The sequence below is a fragment of the Gallus gallus genome, chromosome 19 (genome assembly GCF_016699485.2).
Source record: "Gallus gallus isolate bGalGal1 chromosome 19, bGalGal1.mat.broiler.GRCg7b, whole genome shotgun sequence".
In the NCBI taxonomy this organism is placed as follows: domain Eukaryota; kingdom Metazoa; phylum Chordata; class Aves; order Galliformes; family Phasianidae; genus Gallus; species Gallus gallus.
The window spans coordinates 7,835,541-7,850,100 of record NC_052550.1 but is presented as its reverse complement, the minus strand read 5'-3'; the positions used below and the strand labels follow the sequence as shown (position 1 = coordinate 7,850,100).

General features: G+C 42.0%; 2 protein-coding genes and 1 long non-coding RNA gene across 13 annotated transcripts in view; 1 reads left to right on the top strand and 2 right to left on the bottom strand.

Annotated features, from left to right (window-relative positions):
* The window catches only part of RPS6KB1 (ribosomal protein S6 kinase B1), a 33,193-nt gene extending 30,540 nt beyond the window's left edge, over positions 1-2,653 (bottom strand). The window contains exon 1 of the mRNA XM_046902412.1: positions 2,322-2,653. The gene's annotated coding sequence lies outside the window, so the exon portion shown is untranslated. The remainder of the gene's footprint in view (positions 1-2,321) is intronic.
* VMP1 (vacuole membrane protein 1) overlaps positions 106-14,560 on the bottom strand; it is a 55,996-nt gene continuing 41,541 nt past the window's right edge. For all 11 annotated transcript variants that reach the window (XM_046902683.1, XM_040650502.2, XM_415880.8 and 8 more), the window contains 3 exons: positions 12,253-12,314; positions 2,115-2,217; positions 106-909 (listed from right to left, as the gene is read on the bottom strand). In XM_046902683.1, coding sequence (XP_046758639.1) covers positions 766-909; positions 2,115-2,217; positions 12,253-12,314 — 309 coding nt within the window. In that variant the 3' untranslated portion in view covers positions 106-765. The remainder of the gene's footprint in view (positions 910-2,114; positions 2,218-12,252; positions 12,315-14,560) is intronic.
* LOC107054808 lies at positions 3,894-8,031 on the top strand. The gene is made up of 2 exons (XR_001469471.4): positions 3,894-4,078; positions 6,190-8,031. It is a non-coding gene; the product is annotated as an uncharacterized LOC107054808 (long non-coding RNA).

The following is a 14,560-nucleotide window of genomic DNA, read 5'->3' as shown; positions in this document are numbered from 1 at the left end:
ATGAGTAAAGCATGCAACCCGTGGGATTAAGGCTTAATAAAGACAAAATTCAGCATACCAAAGGGGAAAGGAAAAGAAACAGCTTAAAAAGACTGACACAAGAAATTCTGGAATGATCAAAGATGACTTTATAAAGTTTTATCTTAATTTCATTCTAAATATACAGAATAAAAAAATGTCAGCTTCAGCATTTTGACATCAATCATCTCTGCTAACATCGTGACGATTAAAGGGCGGCTTTTCCAACCAAGAGCACGTGCAATGCAATGGGACACTGGAGAATTCAAATGGAATAACCTTACCACGAGGGACATGCAACAGTTTTTATCCAATTTGTATTCATTTATATACATCTTGATAGTCTTGAAAGTTAAGGTAAAAAAGCAAGAGAGCCGCCCTTCAAAATAAAGGTTACCCTTAGGTCAGTCTGAAATGAAATCAGGAAATACTAAACCGTCGGTTTTGGAAGTAATTCGGATGGACAACATCTGTGTTAAACACAATTTAACATCACCTTGTCCATGCCATATAATACAACTCAGACGTATAAAGCATTCATACCTTACCTTAACACCTATAAGTTTGCCACTGAAACGTCTGTTCTAATGGCCAAATTATTTTCAAAATAAAATAAAAACCCGCTTTAGTTCAAAGTTGATGTTAAAAAGTTTTCCCCCGTTTTGAATAATGCTGAATTTTAAACGTATGGAAAGAAGCGTCACTTTTTGTGTCTGCTAAAGCCCATTCCCAGTTCTTTTTCCAAGCTCATTTGGTTTTCTCTTCGGAGTACATCTTCTGTTGCAGCCGTTTGGCATAGCTTTGGGCCATGGAGTTGATTATAGATAAGATAAAATAACAAACCATGACAATCACCAATTTTTCAAACATCCATGACAGCCAGTTTTCACCCTGAAGAAGACAAAGACAAAACAACAAGGAGGAAAACGGAGATTAGTGGACAGCACAAAGGCAGTTCTCTCCATTTTATAAATGAAAGGGAAAAACCTGAACATCTTTTTAGAGCTAATCTATCAAACTGAAAACAGGAACCAAGCTGTCTGTACAGCTCAGTTTGGTCCCTGGAAAGACAAGGCACTGGGGGCTGCCACCCACACCGCAGGGCAGACAACAAACCCTTGCTTGCCCATCCTGTGCTGATGAAGTGATGTATTATTCCCAGCGTTGGTTGGTCTCTGCTAACAGTTCAGAGAGTTTGGAATTAACAACCCCCGACTGCCAATTGTCTTGTTCATTGCAAAGAAAACAATAAGGCCACTGGTTAACAATGTTTTTTTCCTAAACTGTGCATCTTCCAATTATTATCAGATTCTTCTTCTAAAAGTTAACGCGATGACCTCCGCGGCCCCACTCTTTCCCCATGGCTACTTTTTGTCAAAGGAGGGCAGCACTGCACCGCACAACAGTCACATCAATGCACATGAGAGGTATCTCAACATTTACTTATCCCGGACTGATTCTCTCTAATAGAACCTTTTTTCTATTAAGAAATGGGTCAAAAACGTTTATAAGAGCTCCAACTACTACTGAGCAGTTAGTTAGATTAATGGGTTTGGGTGAGCAGAGCTTGTGTTGAAGTTACAAACTTGCTCTATCTCCAGTGAAATTTTTTGGTTTTTTTTACACTGCTTTGTATGAAAGGGTACTTCTGCCCTTTGTCCCAACGCCAAACACCGTATCTGTCTTTCTCTTTTGGACACTGACCCCTGGGGGGTTCTGTTTCTCTCATTGGCCATTAAGCGACAGAACCCACTGCCTTCCCAAGCACTGGTGCTGACACAGTTTATCATCACTTCTTGTGTAAGCATAACTTCTTTTTGCTTCTATTTCTCTTTCAAAATAGACACACTAACAGAGAAGCAAGATGAGCCATCAGCCTTATTTTATTGTTTCCTTTGTTATTTAGGAGGTTTGCACCCAGTGGCATACAAATCTTTTACTATTAATTCCCAGGTTGTTTTTTAAATTAATATTCAGCTATTCCCTGGGCCACTGCAAAACCCTTCACAAAGAAGAATAGAGTTAAGCCTGCAAAGCTGACCCAGGGAGAAGGCAGAGGGAGGAAAAGTTCACGGGGGAGGCAGAGAGGCTCTTACCTGCGGCACACCGCTGTCGGGTTTGTGGTGGAGTTTTATCCTCTGAGCTTCCAAATATTCTTGAAATGGTTTCTGAAGAGAAGGACCTATACTTGGAATAGCACTGATGCAAAGTTTTTCCCAGGGAACAAGACAAAATAGAGGAGGAGAAAAAAAAAACAGAAAAAAAATCCATATATATTAAAAAAAAAAACCAACAAAACTTACCACCTTGACCCAAACAGAACAAAGTTCCAACTGAGCTGCAGTTCAGAAGGGCTCTGCTGCTTGGTAAAACAGATAAGCACAAAATAAAGTGTATTTTATCTTTAATCTGATACTTCTGAAAGGGACATGTTTTCCCAGAGCTTCAAAGTGTTTAAAAAGAAAAATATTTCGGAGAGAATCAGTGATAATACACTGTTGGTAACACAGAAAGAAGCAGTGAGCAAAGTTTCCTTAAAGCCTGGGAGAGGGCAGCCAGGGCTGTGTGCTGATGCGGTGCTGAGAATGAAATGAATGACTTCTCAGAAGTCCCACATTTATCACCAGCAGTTCCTGTAAGAACTGGTTTGAACCGATTAATAAGGAAATGACTTGTGCTTGTGTCATCCCTCAGTTAAAAAAGAAACTGCTCGCCCTATGACTTGCCCCTATCTCCTCAAAGGAGACGGCCCCTTTCTCAAACTAAGTCCTTATTAGGACAATCTGTGCGTCATCCTTATCCAGAAAGAATGCATTAGCAAATTCTGCAGGCTCCTCCCATCGGTCAGTGATTAACAAAGGAACAAAGAGAGAACTATGAACCCTGTTCTGAATCATTTCATGCTTTATGGCAGATGACTTGCACAAAAACTGCAATACGTTACTGAACACCTTGTTCCTATGTTCACATTATAAAGATTGATGAGGTTTTCGGAGCTGCAAACGCTCTCCCAAAGCACAAAGGTGTTAACGCTGCACAGAGCGGTCACCAACTTCCAACCTGCGAACACCACAGCCCATCCACATCCAACACTGATGGCTTCCCTGTAGATCTGAACACCACACTATTAAGCAAAAGGACTGAGGAGCTAAAGAAACTGTCATCACACTTTAAAAAAAAAAAGCTTAAGTGTTACACAGCAGAAATTACCACCAGCAGCAACTGCTGGTAGTACAGCCAGGCACAACCTGAGCCATGTGTGTACAGCAGCACTGCTAACAGCAGCCAAGGTGGCAGATTTCCCACTGCTGCCAAACATCAGCTTATTCTTTTTTTTTTTTTTTTTTTTTTTAATTATTAAAGAAATCAATATGGTCTTCTACATTACAAAAGTCACCTATGATTCACTGCTACAGTTCTGAATCTTTACACCACCACTTCGGGGAGAAGTCAGTAACATCTGCTTCACTGAGCCACACGTAGACAGGGCTAAAAACCATCATCTCCTCTCTGAATTACATGGTGGGGGGATCCAGACCCCTACAGTCATTTCCCCCAGCCTCCCATGCTGGCACTGTGTTTGCTTTTCCGCGTTAAATCCCAATCCCTAAGTAAGAGCTTTCTAATCTTTAAAAATTATGGAAACGCGCAGAGTGAAGCAACAAAACAGCTCACTCTCCCCACTCTATTCCCTCCACTTGCCAAGAGGACAAATTGCTTTTTAAACATATTTATCAGAAGAAGATTGCGTCCTCCATGATTCACCATACGCCAATACCAACGGGTGAGTAAATGTTGCACCCGGCCCGGTACATTTTCAGCCAAAAAAAAAAAAAAAAAAGGATTGAAACTAAAGCACATCGAGGACACATTCTGCATTAGACCATGTCAACGTCTACAAACAGTTCCCAGCTTTTCGGAACCCACCCTTCAGAATCTGACTGTGTCTGCTGTGAAACGCTCTCGGAATGACTCGCTGATCGGTCACCGCTGGAAAGAGCAGTTACGTGTCGGGGTTTCTTTCCTTTTGCAAATAGAAGCCCAGGAAAGATCCTGAAAGGTAATACTTTACTTCTAAAATTTTGCATGAATATGAAAGGAAGAGTATGAGAGCTGTGAGAGATGAATGATTCACAGAAGTTATTCAAATTCTCAATTTTTTTTTTTTTTTTTTTGGAAAGCCGAACCGAGTCAGTGCCAAATTAGTGTTAAACAACAGAACTAAATCATAAAAGCAACTTGGATGGCTCGGAGGGATTCTGTGCATTGCCACTATTTCCTTTTTTTTCCCCACTAAAAGCACTCAGCATTTTCTCTTTTGTGGGCATGAGTAACAGTGAAGCGTGTGACATTGGTTCTATCAGAGTTATTTCGAAGAATTGTAAAATCCTGAATATAAGGGCCTTTGTTTCTCTGCACATTCACATCAGCTTTAATACTAAAAGAAAAAAAAAGAAATAAAAAGCAAAAAAAAAAAAAAAAAAAGCATAGATTTAAAATAACAAATGCAACGAGGCAGAATGGCACTAGAAAACCAACTCTCACTGCAGCCCCAGTTCTAGAAAAAAAGTTCTGAACTCCCATTTCAGTGACTCCGTTTGGGTTATTTGCACTCTTTCAATAAAATTCTGTGACATACTCATCCATCATCTAAAATTCAAAGGGTAGCGATTGATTTAGAATGAATTTACTTATTTCTTTTTAGAAAAGACCCCTCGTTTTCATTTTAGATACTAAGAAATGAGAGGTGCCCCTCACAAAGGTAGTGAAGCTCAACTCCCTCGAAGAACGAAGAGCGCGGGAGGGGACTTAGGCACAGAGTTTTTGGTATTAGACTGAAGGCAGATGCAGGTACAAATGCCAAAGAAACAGATTTGCATTAGAATTCTGCACCACTTAGCAAAGACTTTAAGGTACGTCTTCAAAAGCCACCGAACGGTCAGGAAGGCAATGGAACCACAGGCACTGACACATCTGACTGGAAGGAAGATGCTGCGAGATAACCCTGCCTGCAGAATCACCTACAAGGAATTCCTTGCATTTCCCTGTGAGAAGCCTCTTGTCTTTCGGGTAAAGAATAGGAAAGGACAAGAAAATAAAAGAACCGAAATGCACAGCAGCATTGATCCATGCTTTGTAGTCTCTATCTGCCAAAAAAAGAAAACACCGACAAAAAAAAAAGAAGTCGCCAACCCCTGTCCCTCCTTAAGGGCTAAAAACGCAGTGCATGTGAACTGCTGGAGGACTTCAAAGATAAAAGTCACTCCCTAGAAATCGTTTGCTGAACAACAACCTGATTTCCCCAGCTGCCATCCACCGTTTGTGAAATTCGTGGTTAATTAGATCTCAAACTTCCATTCTAGTAACAGCAAAGTTCTGTGCTCTGCAATGTATTCATCTGCTTTTAAATGTAAAAGAACGACCATCAATATTTGAACCTCAAGGGCACATCAGTAGGTGTGGAGGGTGGGAAAGGTTTTCAGGGAACTTATTTTTGTAACAGAGCCTTTTGAACTACAAGTGGGAGCTTTGCAAATGCAGACAGGATAAGCACCAAACCAAGAGGATAAACCATTCTCCCTATGCTAGCTTAACCCAAACCATTACCTTCTTCAGGACTTCAGTCAACTCTGTATTACTAAGAATACTTTCTTACCATTTAATCACGATATTTGCACTTTTGAAAGACATATTTTCCCCCTGAAGTGATCTTAAAGAGTGCGGGTTACTCTCGAGTTGCTGATTTCACAACCCATACCTCCCGAGTTTGGGAACACACAGATCATGATGAGCTGTGCTCAGTGCTGCAGAGCAGTTCTGTACCAAAGCTGCGATTTTCAATCCCTGTGCTAACATTTCACAAATAGCCACCAGTCTGCAACTCAGGATACAGAACTCCCATCTTCTGTAAGCCTCTACTCATGTGCACCTCTGTGCTTTTCCAGAAGAGAAATGTTAGAATTAGCAACTTTGCCACTGTGGACTCACACTTAAGAAGATTAACGTGGTGAATTTTGTTTTTAACATTAGTGAAATTTCTCATCTGTAAGAGACCACAAATGGTTAAGCAGTTGATTAAGCAGCTCTTAAACCCCATTTACTCTGATGGAAATTAAAAATGTAAATAATGACTTCAGTGGCATTCAGTTCTGAAATCCTTACTCTATTCAGCAGCTCACAGGAGCGACTGGAATCAGTCCATAATCGGAAGGGAAATCAGAGAGATAATAACTGAAGCCACGGCAAACAAAGCGTCGGGTTCCCAGGCTGCAACCCCAAAGCCCTGATTGGAAAGGTGATGCAGCACTGAGTCACAACCCCACTTGGTGGATCATCTCTCAGATCCACAGCTTCATTTGGAAAACCCCTTTAACTCAAGGCTGGGACTGATGTTCCCAGACCCTTTGGCTGGCAGGAGTGAGCGGTTCTTGTCTGAGCCCTATTGGGGTCTGGAGACACAATGTTTTGCCACATTTTGCTCAGATTCAGCTATCTGGGCTCATCCCTCTATGCAAAAACATCCTTTTAGGAAATGCCAGCGCTACAACTCAAAACGAAGACAACAGAAAACCCAGCTAACAGGGAAATTTCATTGCGTGTTCCGTCAGCACGAGGTGCACACATTGGTATCTCATCCTGCCATCGGAGCAGCATGGCCTGAGGCCAGAGATATCTCCTGCTACAAAGATGTGGCACTGGAGAATGCAATGAGCCCAAGGAGAGGTGTGCTGGGACACAGCAGCCCCTTCCAATACCCCCCAACCTTCTTCAAAAGGTGCACTGACTTAAATCAGGAATGCTGCTGACAGCTGGGCCAGAGGGCCGGACAGAGGCCTTCACCTGCTGAGCAATTACACAAAGCATCCTGAACCCAACACACCCAGCACCCATTCCTCCCACACTGAGCGTCTCTGTGTTGAATTCTCACTTGACCTTCCCCTGTAGGAACACAATAAAATCCATCTCAAAAAGCAGTGAGGCACTCTCTGCACCACATATGGTTACTTCTGCCATTCTTCCCCTCAAAGAAACCAGAAATTTTGCTCAAAGATGGCATCAACTTCCTTAGAAACTGTATTAATGCTCGAAAAATAGATTGCAGTGGAAACATTTATGTGGCAGTGGACGATCACCGAAGCTGATGGATTTGCATACTGCCCTTGCTCTTGGAATAGAGCACCTTTCTTCCTGCAAGTTATCTGAGCCTTCAATGGTTAATGTTCTTCCAGACAGTGATCTAAACAGGCTTAACGGTTAGTATTTTAATGAGCTGTCATTTCCTGTGCTGATAAAGATTCTCACAGTATTTAAACCATCCATTTCCCTGAGGCTCCACCAATACCCGGACACTGCTGCGGTGACTCAGAGCGGACCTCAGACTCTGGGCCTGACTCAGCCCTGATAGATTGCACTGCAGCAGATCTGGACAGGCTCCCAAGGTGCTCCAAGGGAGCGTTCACACACAGCAAAACCTGGGCTTGAAAATCACAGAGGGAGGAACTGCAGCTCCAGCTCCTGGCTGCCACTTTGGCTTCAGAACACTGCATGAAACTTAGATGCCGTCTGCATCCAGTGTTCTGAAATTGTGGAAATACATCTCCTTTATGAGAGAAACATTTTAGGGGTTAAAGGGCTGCTTGGCACGTTCACTTAGTTTTACAAAATGAAGAACGAAAACGTCTCACTTGCAGATTACTAAGCTGAAATGGTTACACGTTTGACATCATTTCTACCTGGCGCTACGCTCCGGTACCCGCGCTGACCAAGGCCGTCTGCAAAGCACTTCTTGGGACGTTCTGTTATGTTAAAATGAATGCTTTCAAAAATAGGAATTGCAACATCATTGAACGGCTCGTTCCTAACTCTGCTCAATGTTGCTCTTTGTAAGGCAGCTCCTGGTTGTACTTTAAAGATATAGCACTATTTCTGTACGCACTTTATAAAAAACCTTGCTTGTTCAGAGCTAAATCCTGCAAGCCTTCTGCAAATAAACTTTTTACAGTTCTGCTGTGATCCACTGGAATGTTTTCAACACCAAAGCTGCTCAAATTTCCCTAACATCCGCGTCCCTTTCAAGATGCTAAAGCCTTTTCTTGTGCAGAGCCCATCTATTGTGTGCAGGGTGTATTACAGGGCACGGTCCCACAGGTTTCTGATACACCCGTGGGAGGAAAGCCATTGCTTTATTGTCCCAGGAAACATCAGGTGTGTGGCAATAGGCTTCCAGAAGCATTCATCCCAGGAGATTTTGAAATCACTGCTCCATGTTCTCGGCCACTCCAGGGTATTTTCACTGATTCCCACTACACAGGTTTTAACTTAAATGCTGATTGGAAACTGTAATTCAAAATACCCTTTGACAAAAACAGGATACAGTCACCGGATATGGAATTTATGGCATATGCAAAACAAAGGCCCATGGGGCCGGAAGGCACGGCTGGCAGATCTGCCGTGGGGAACGTGCTGGGGAGCGGCGGAGCTCACCTGGCTGGGCTGTGCTCTTAAAGGGAAGGGGAATCATATGGCACAGTGTGAATCACAGAAAGGACCCCTCCACCTCAGGACAGCTGATCCCTGCTGCAGCCCTTTTCCCATCGCTGTAGCTCCTTGCCTTGCTTATATTCTAAAGAATTTATCTAAATCTATGCTGCATACAGTTATTGACAAAAAAAAAAAAACCAAAACAACAACATAATGACCTTTAAGCAAAGCCTCCAATTACGTCAGTCACCATAATTCCACGTGTACTTTATTCACAGAAGGAACATCGTGCTCCTTACAAGAATCAACTGAGATCCAGTTGTGAAGCAAAGAATTATGGCACAATAAATAGCAGCAAAGTGGTTTGTAAAGGCAGTGGTTCAACGACCCATTACCAAAATGTTTTTCCTTTAAGACATGCCATCATTCACAGTGCACCACTGCAGAGCATTAAAATTTGTTCCCCAAAAATATCAGATTAAAAAGCCCTTCAGAAACTGCTGTTTTAGGGCAGCTTTTCAGGTATGAGTTTGTGAAATGGATTTCACAGCGTTAACAGGGCTTACACGTCTCACCCCTGGAACACGGCACTAAAATTTAACTTCTAAGATCTATGCAAGTATGCAATTCTTATTTTTTTACATGCATTTTAGTGGCTTCTATCAAACCTCAAATCGATGTGATGCCCCAGTCCATTAATTCGTCAACTACATTAGTTTTACCAGCAGCAAAGGATCTGCTACAGGCAGCAGCTACTCCTCAACCACCGCGCCACACGAACCCAAAGCAGCAGTGACACCTCCCCTCATCCTCTGTGGGTTCACCCCAAGGAAGCTGTGCCCAAAGGGTGAGGTTTGTCCCACAGAGACGGAGTCACACCACTGCCGGTGACGTTCAGCTGCCGCGGGGGTGAAGGCCACGGGGTGCCTGGTGCTATATAAAACACATTGTTGAGTTTGTGAGATTTCTTTTGAAGCTGTGGAGCTACCAGCTCGTTTTCACAAAATATGAACCAACCACGCTGAACTTAAAAGAGAGTAGCATTTTTCTTAATATTTACCCAGAATTGATGGCAGACGGCTGTGGGGATGGTATGTGTGGTGTGTGCTTCGAGTGCTATTTCTTTAGTAGTTTTCTGGGAATTCTTAATCCACATTTGAAACTACCACTTCAAAGAAACTATGACGGTGCTTAGAAGCAATATGCTCAGTGTGACTGCACAAACAATCCTGCAGCTGTAGGTAACGAAAAAATTAAAAGGAAAGCTTCAAGAGCCCAAAGAAAACCCACAACACACGTGATGATTAAACACTAAACGAGCTAGGTCTGGGCTAAAAGCAGGATCCAAGTATTCTAAGTGGACAATCAATAAGCTGACCTCATCCTTCAGCGACAAGAATGCAAGACAAAAACCTTACAGACCATCCTTCATCACCAGGAGCCTATGAAGGTAATACAACACAAAAAGCATTGTTCTTTTAGCACTTTAGACAGCAATATTACAACTTCCTTAACTGGTAGAACAGGTTGATAATTAGCAGCCCCATGTGAGCTACCCGTGTCTTTGTAATCCTCTCCAGCTCCCACTGCAAAGCTCCTGCTGCCTTCACTCCTTGAATCCTTCCCATCCCCTTCTCTCTAGCTACCACGGCTGCTGCATGGTGCTGTTGCCACCACCCAACCCTTCTCATCCCTTCCTTACACTGGATAAGGCCCACGTTTTCAAAACATTTTTTTTAAAAAGCTTCTTAGTTCTGTGCCCTTTTCTTCCTATATTTAATCAACATAAGGTGTATTTTACGATCTTTTAGCAATCAACAAAACTACCCTAAATTATATTTAAGAATGCTGGTTACAGCAGGCTCGGCCCGCAAGAGCAGCAGCACTGACAGAAGCAGACAAGCACTGAGCTACGGGGACGGTCTGCAGGTGAATCATTCTGCTTACTGACCGAGTCAACAAGAGTTGTATATTAGCATTGTATGTACCATTTTATGGCCTAAAAAAAAATCAAATGAGACTTTATCTCATATCTCAACTTCATCTCCTGTCCAGTTCCCAGTTATTCCACACAATAAGATTCATCATTTTAAAGTACTGAGCTTAGACATTTTCTGTTGTGTAAAAGCAGTACCTCAGACAAAAAAAAAGTCACACTGTTGGATTGAAGTTGATTAAAACAAAGTTACAGACCATTTCACAGATCTGTATTTTAATAGATCTATACTTTAACTTAATAATAAGGGATTTAATGAAAGCTATTGTTTAATATGTTTCTTACTCCACTTGAGGAAGGAATTGATGAGGTAATGCTAGCAGACAGATTGAGAAAAGTCAATGGTACCGGGACATTCCAAAAATCTTACTGTCTCTCAAAGACATTTTTTAACTCTGACATCAACCACCTAATAAAACCCAAATCCAGCAGAGGTCTTGTGAATGCATTCTATGTAATTGGATGCAAAATTATCTCCAAGACAGATGAAGTAGGAAAAAACTACCAGTTTTGGCTCAAAGATTTGCAGGAGAGAAAACCCTTGGAAACATACCTAGATTTGTAGCAGCGTTACTGTATCTGCTGGGATACATATTGAGAGCAGCTAACTAATGACTGCTAGAAGTCACCACCTTTCCCTCATTTTCTTTTTAAAAATGCTGAAAGCCACACATTAATTCTGAAGGCTGCTACAAAACAGACACCCAATCAGAAGATCAGGCAGTAATAAAGCTGGGATTTGTTTCATTAGTAAGCTGCCCTACCGTGCTTCTTTCGACACTCCTTTTCCTTTGTACAGCTACTACTTCACGTTTACATCTTTGAAGAGCCATTATTTGCAGACACTCCTCTGGTGAAAATATTCCTGAGCAGTGTGGCCTTTTTTTTTTTGTTTGGTTGTTTAAACGTGAACAGAGCTATTAAAGTTTGGGTATAAAATATCAATCAAAGCCTCTGGAAAAGGAAGCACAGCTAGGAATTTATTTTATGCATGGGGTATCCACAAAACAGAAACTAAAAAAACACCATCAGCAGAAATAAAAGTTTCCTATTTAAATGTTAATCGCATTCAAAGTTTTAAGCCTGCACCTCTGACACTGCAGAAATCAAGCAGTGTAATGAAAAAGGGCCACAGCCTTCAACCTCAGCACAACAACTGCTCCTTTGAAGAATTAAGCCCAATTTTTAAAATGAAATCCTTCTAATTTGATCCTAATTTAATGCATTTAAGATGAATGAATTGCATGCTTGTTTGCATTCAAGCAGTTTAACAAACTTCTCCAGGGTTAAAGAGGTGTTGCTGAGATCTCATCTGCTGGATCACCAGACTGGAAATTTTATGAGAGATTCAATATATTTAATAGATATAATGCAGTTTAAATTTCAGAAGGTGTTTGTTATTATTATTGGAACACTGCACGAATCCCAACAATTCTGTCATTTTTTGTTGTGGGATCACATCAACACCGAGGAAAGCCACCAAAAACAGCATTTGCAGCTCAAAGTGTGGCAATCTATAACTGGGATAGTGGCATTGTGTTGCTGGGTGGAAGCTCAATGGAGGTATTACGTATCCAGGCCATCTGACCTTCAATGCTGTTACACTTGAAGTACTTGAAACCTCTGAGGCGAGGAATGAAGTCACAAACCAGACCTAACCCAGAAGCACAGCACCATTTTCAGTGCATCTGATTTGTCTCCCCCAGTACTTTTCCACCTACTGAGCGAAGGCAGGAGTGTGCTAAAGAGTTACTCACCCGATGAGGGACACCATCTGCTCCACTATATGTTTGCTGAATGTTATAATAACGAAGAGTTTCTGTAGGAAGGAAAACATCAGTTAGAGAAATGTCTGATTGAAGGGCAAGCAAAGAACGGAGGGCGACAACTTGTGCTCCTTTCTGCTCAAACAGCTTCTCCAGCACTCAGACACAGCCTTCCCCTCACTTGTCTGCTTTTCAATACACTTTTCAAAAATAGAGAAGAGAGGAGAACTATTTGCTTTATTACTCTATTTCCTCGTGGATGTCATTTCTTGCAATGTTTTCGTAGCCTGTGTTACCAGCCATATGCATCCTCCCCAAGCTTACATTCCCAGAAGCTCAAGGTCACTTTACTCCATCAACAATGTTTTAATGGAAAAACAGTCATCACTGCGCAGAAGAGTTCACATCCCCTTACACAAACACACGTACTTAAAGATCACAGAACTGAACATTTTACATCTTTTAGTCCCCTTGTTCATGTGAGAGCTCTACCAAAGAAACATCAAGTAGAGAGTGAAGCGAGAGCCCCCAGCTGCCTACCCACTCTGAACAGTTGGATTAGCACTGTCTGTAAGGCAGCAGATAATTTGAAACAGAATAATTCTGGAACACGTGGCTTAGTTCGCATAAAGTCCAAATACGTGTAACTCTACCTCTCCCTTCTAAAGTGATAATTTTTCTCAAGTAGCTTTTTCTGATTTCTCCTCTGTTTGTTTGCAAAGAGCGAGCGAGACCGTGTGTGGATGTGCGTATACACACAAACAGTTCCCACAGCCTCCTTAAATCAATTTCAGCATGATCTAATGAGAAGTGCATTCACTAGTGGGGAGATAAGGGCAGTGACCAGAACTGCATGAAATGATTTTGCGGCCCAGAGGAAGAGGTCAGTCACAGGCAGCTCCAGGACGGCCACCGCGCTCACTTCCTTCCTGTCCAGAGAAAGGTTTCATCAAAAACCTCTTCTATGACCGTAACACGTCCTAAATTCCAAATTGCAGCAAGATCGCTGCAAAAATCAGAGCTATTGCACAAGAGGGTGTCTGAAATCAAACATTGCAGAGGATTCTAATAGCAAAACTATTACAAAATAGGATGATTTTCCAACACTGCAAGAGACAGGATTTTTTTTTAACCCTACATTTGATCTGTGCAGAGCGCCACGAACCACGCAGCAAACATTCTCCTATCTGACTGAAGCAAATGAAAGGAGTATTTTACAAATGCCATTTCAGTTTTCAACTTGCCAATTCTAACAGCACGTGTGTTTAAAAGGAGAAAAATTCAGGGAACACAAAAATAAATATGGAGAAAAAGCAGTTCTGTCACAGTAAGTGAAAGAACGTTCCCATCTTTTTGTTATCTTCTGTTGGAAAAGTGCGTGAAGCAAAATAACCATTTACAAAAAGATGGGAAGAGAGGGTGGAGGAATAAAGCCTCTGTTTAGGGCAAAAGGAAGGGATTTTTAAGCAGCTTCATATGGGTGCTAGATGAGTAATCTGCTGATACTTTCTGCTATTTTAAAGTAGTGACAGCAAAGACTTCCAAGCAACAAAGCTACAGAACTATGGAGATGCTTTAAAAAAGCCCCAGCTGAAATCTCAGGCTCTAATCATTACAAATGGGGTGCTGTAGTTCATGATCTCGTGCTAACCATGCTGCCACAAGTGAACCATCGCTGGGGAATTGATACTTCATCTTTCATTGGACAAAATGGGGATGCATCTTAAAAGCAAGACTCAACGTTTCTGAAAGCAATCCGGGATTCTGATGGCCAAATTCAGAACATCCGGGAAGACTCTGAGTTCACAAGAAAAAAATGGAAGAGGCCCTCTCTGAAACCAGGCCCTTTCAAAGGAACAGGCTGAGAACACCAAAAATCACTAACCACGCCTGGAAACGATGGACAGCACTGCCAGAGATACACCCCAGAGTGCCTTCTGCAGGGGGCAGGGACTGAAAGGAGCGGGGTTTTCCCTATACACTCAGCTCAGATAAAAGGGAACATTTAAAAGTGCCGCTTAACTGGTAAAGGCTAGCTGCACTGCCCTTTGAAATGAGTATTTCTTACCAAAAAGTAAGTTCATTATGAGTACGAACTCCTTTCAGTCTGGTAAAAACCGTAGGTAAATAACTTGGCTAACCACCAATTTCCTGAGCGGTGTGGGCAGTGAGCTCATTAGTTTGTAGCTATAAATTATTCAGTTGCCTAAGTTTCAAGTGTAAGAAGCCTAGCAGATCCTTTATTGTAAATCCTCTGCACCAAATTAATTTCCATTACTTCAGGTCAGGAAAGGAGACT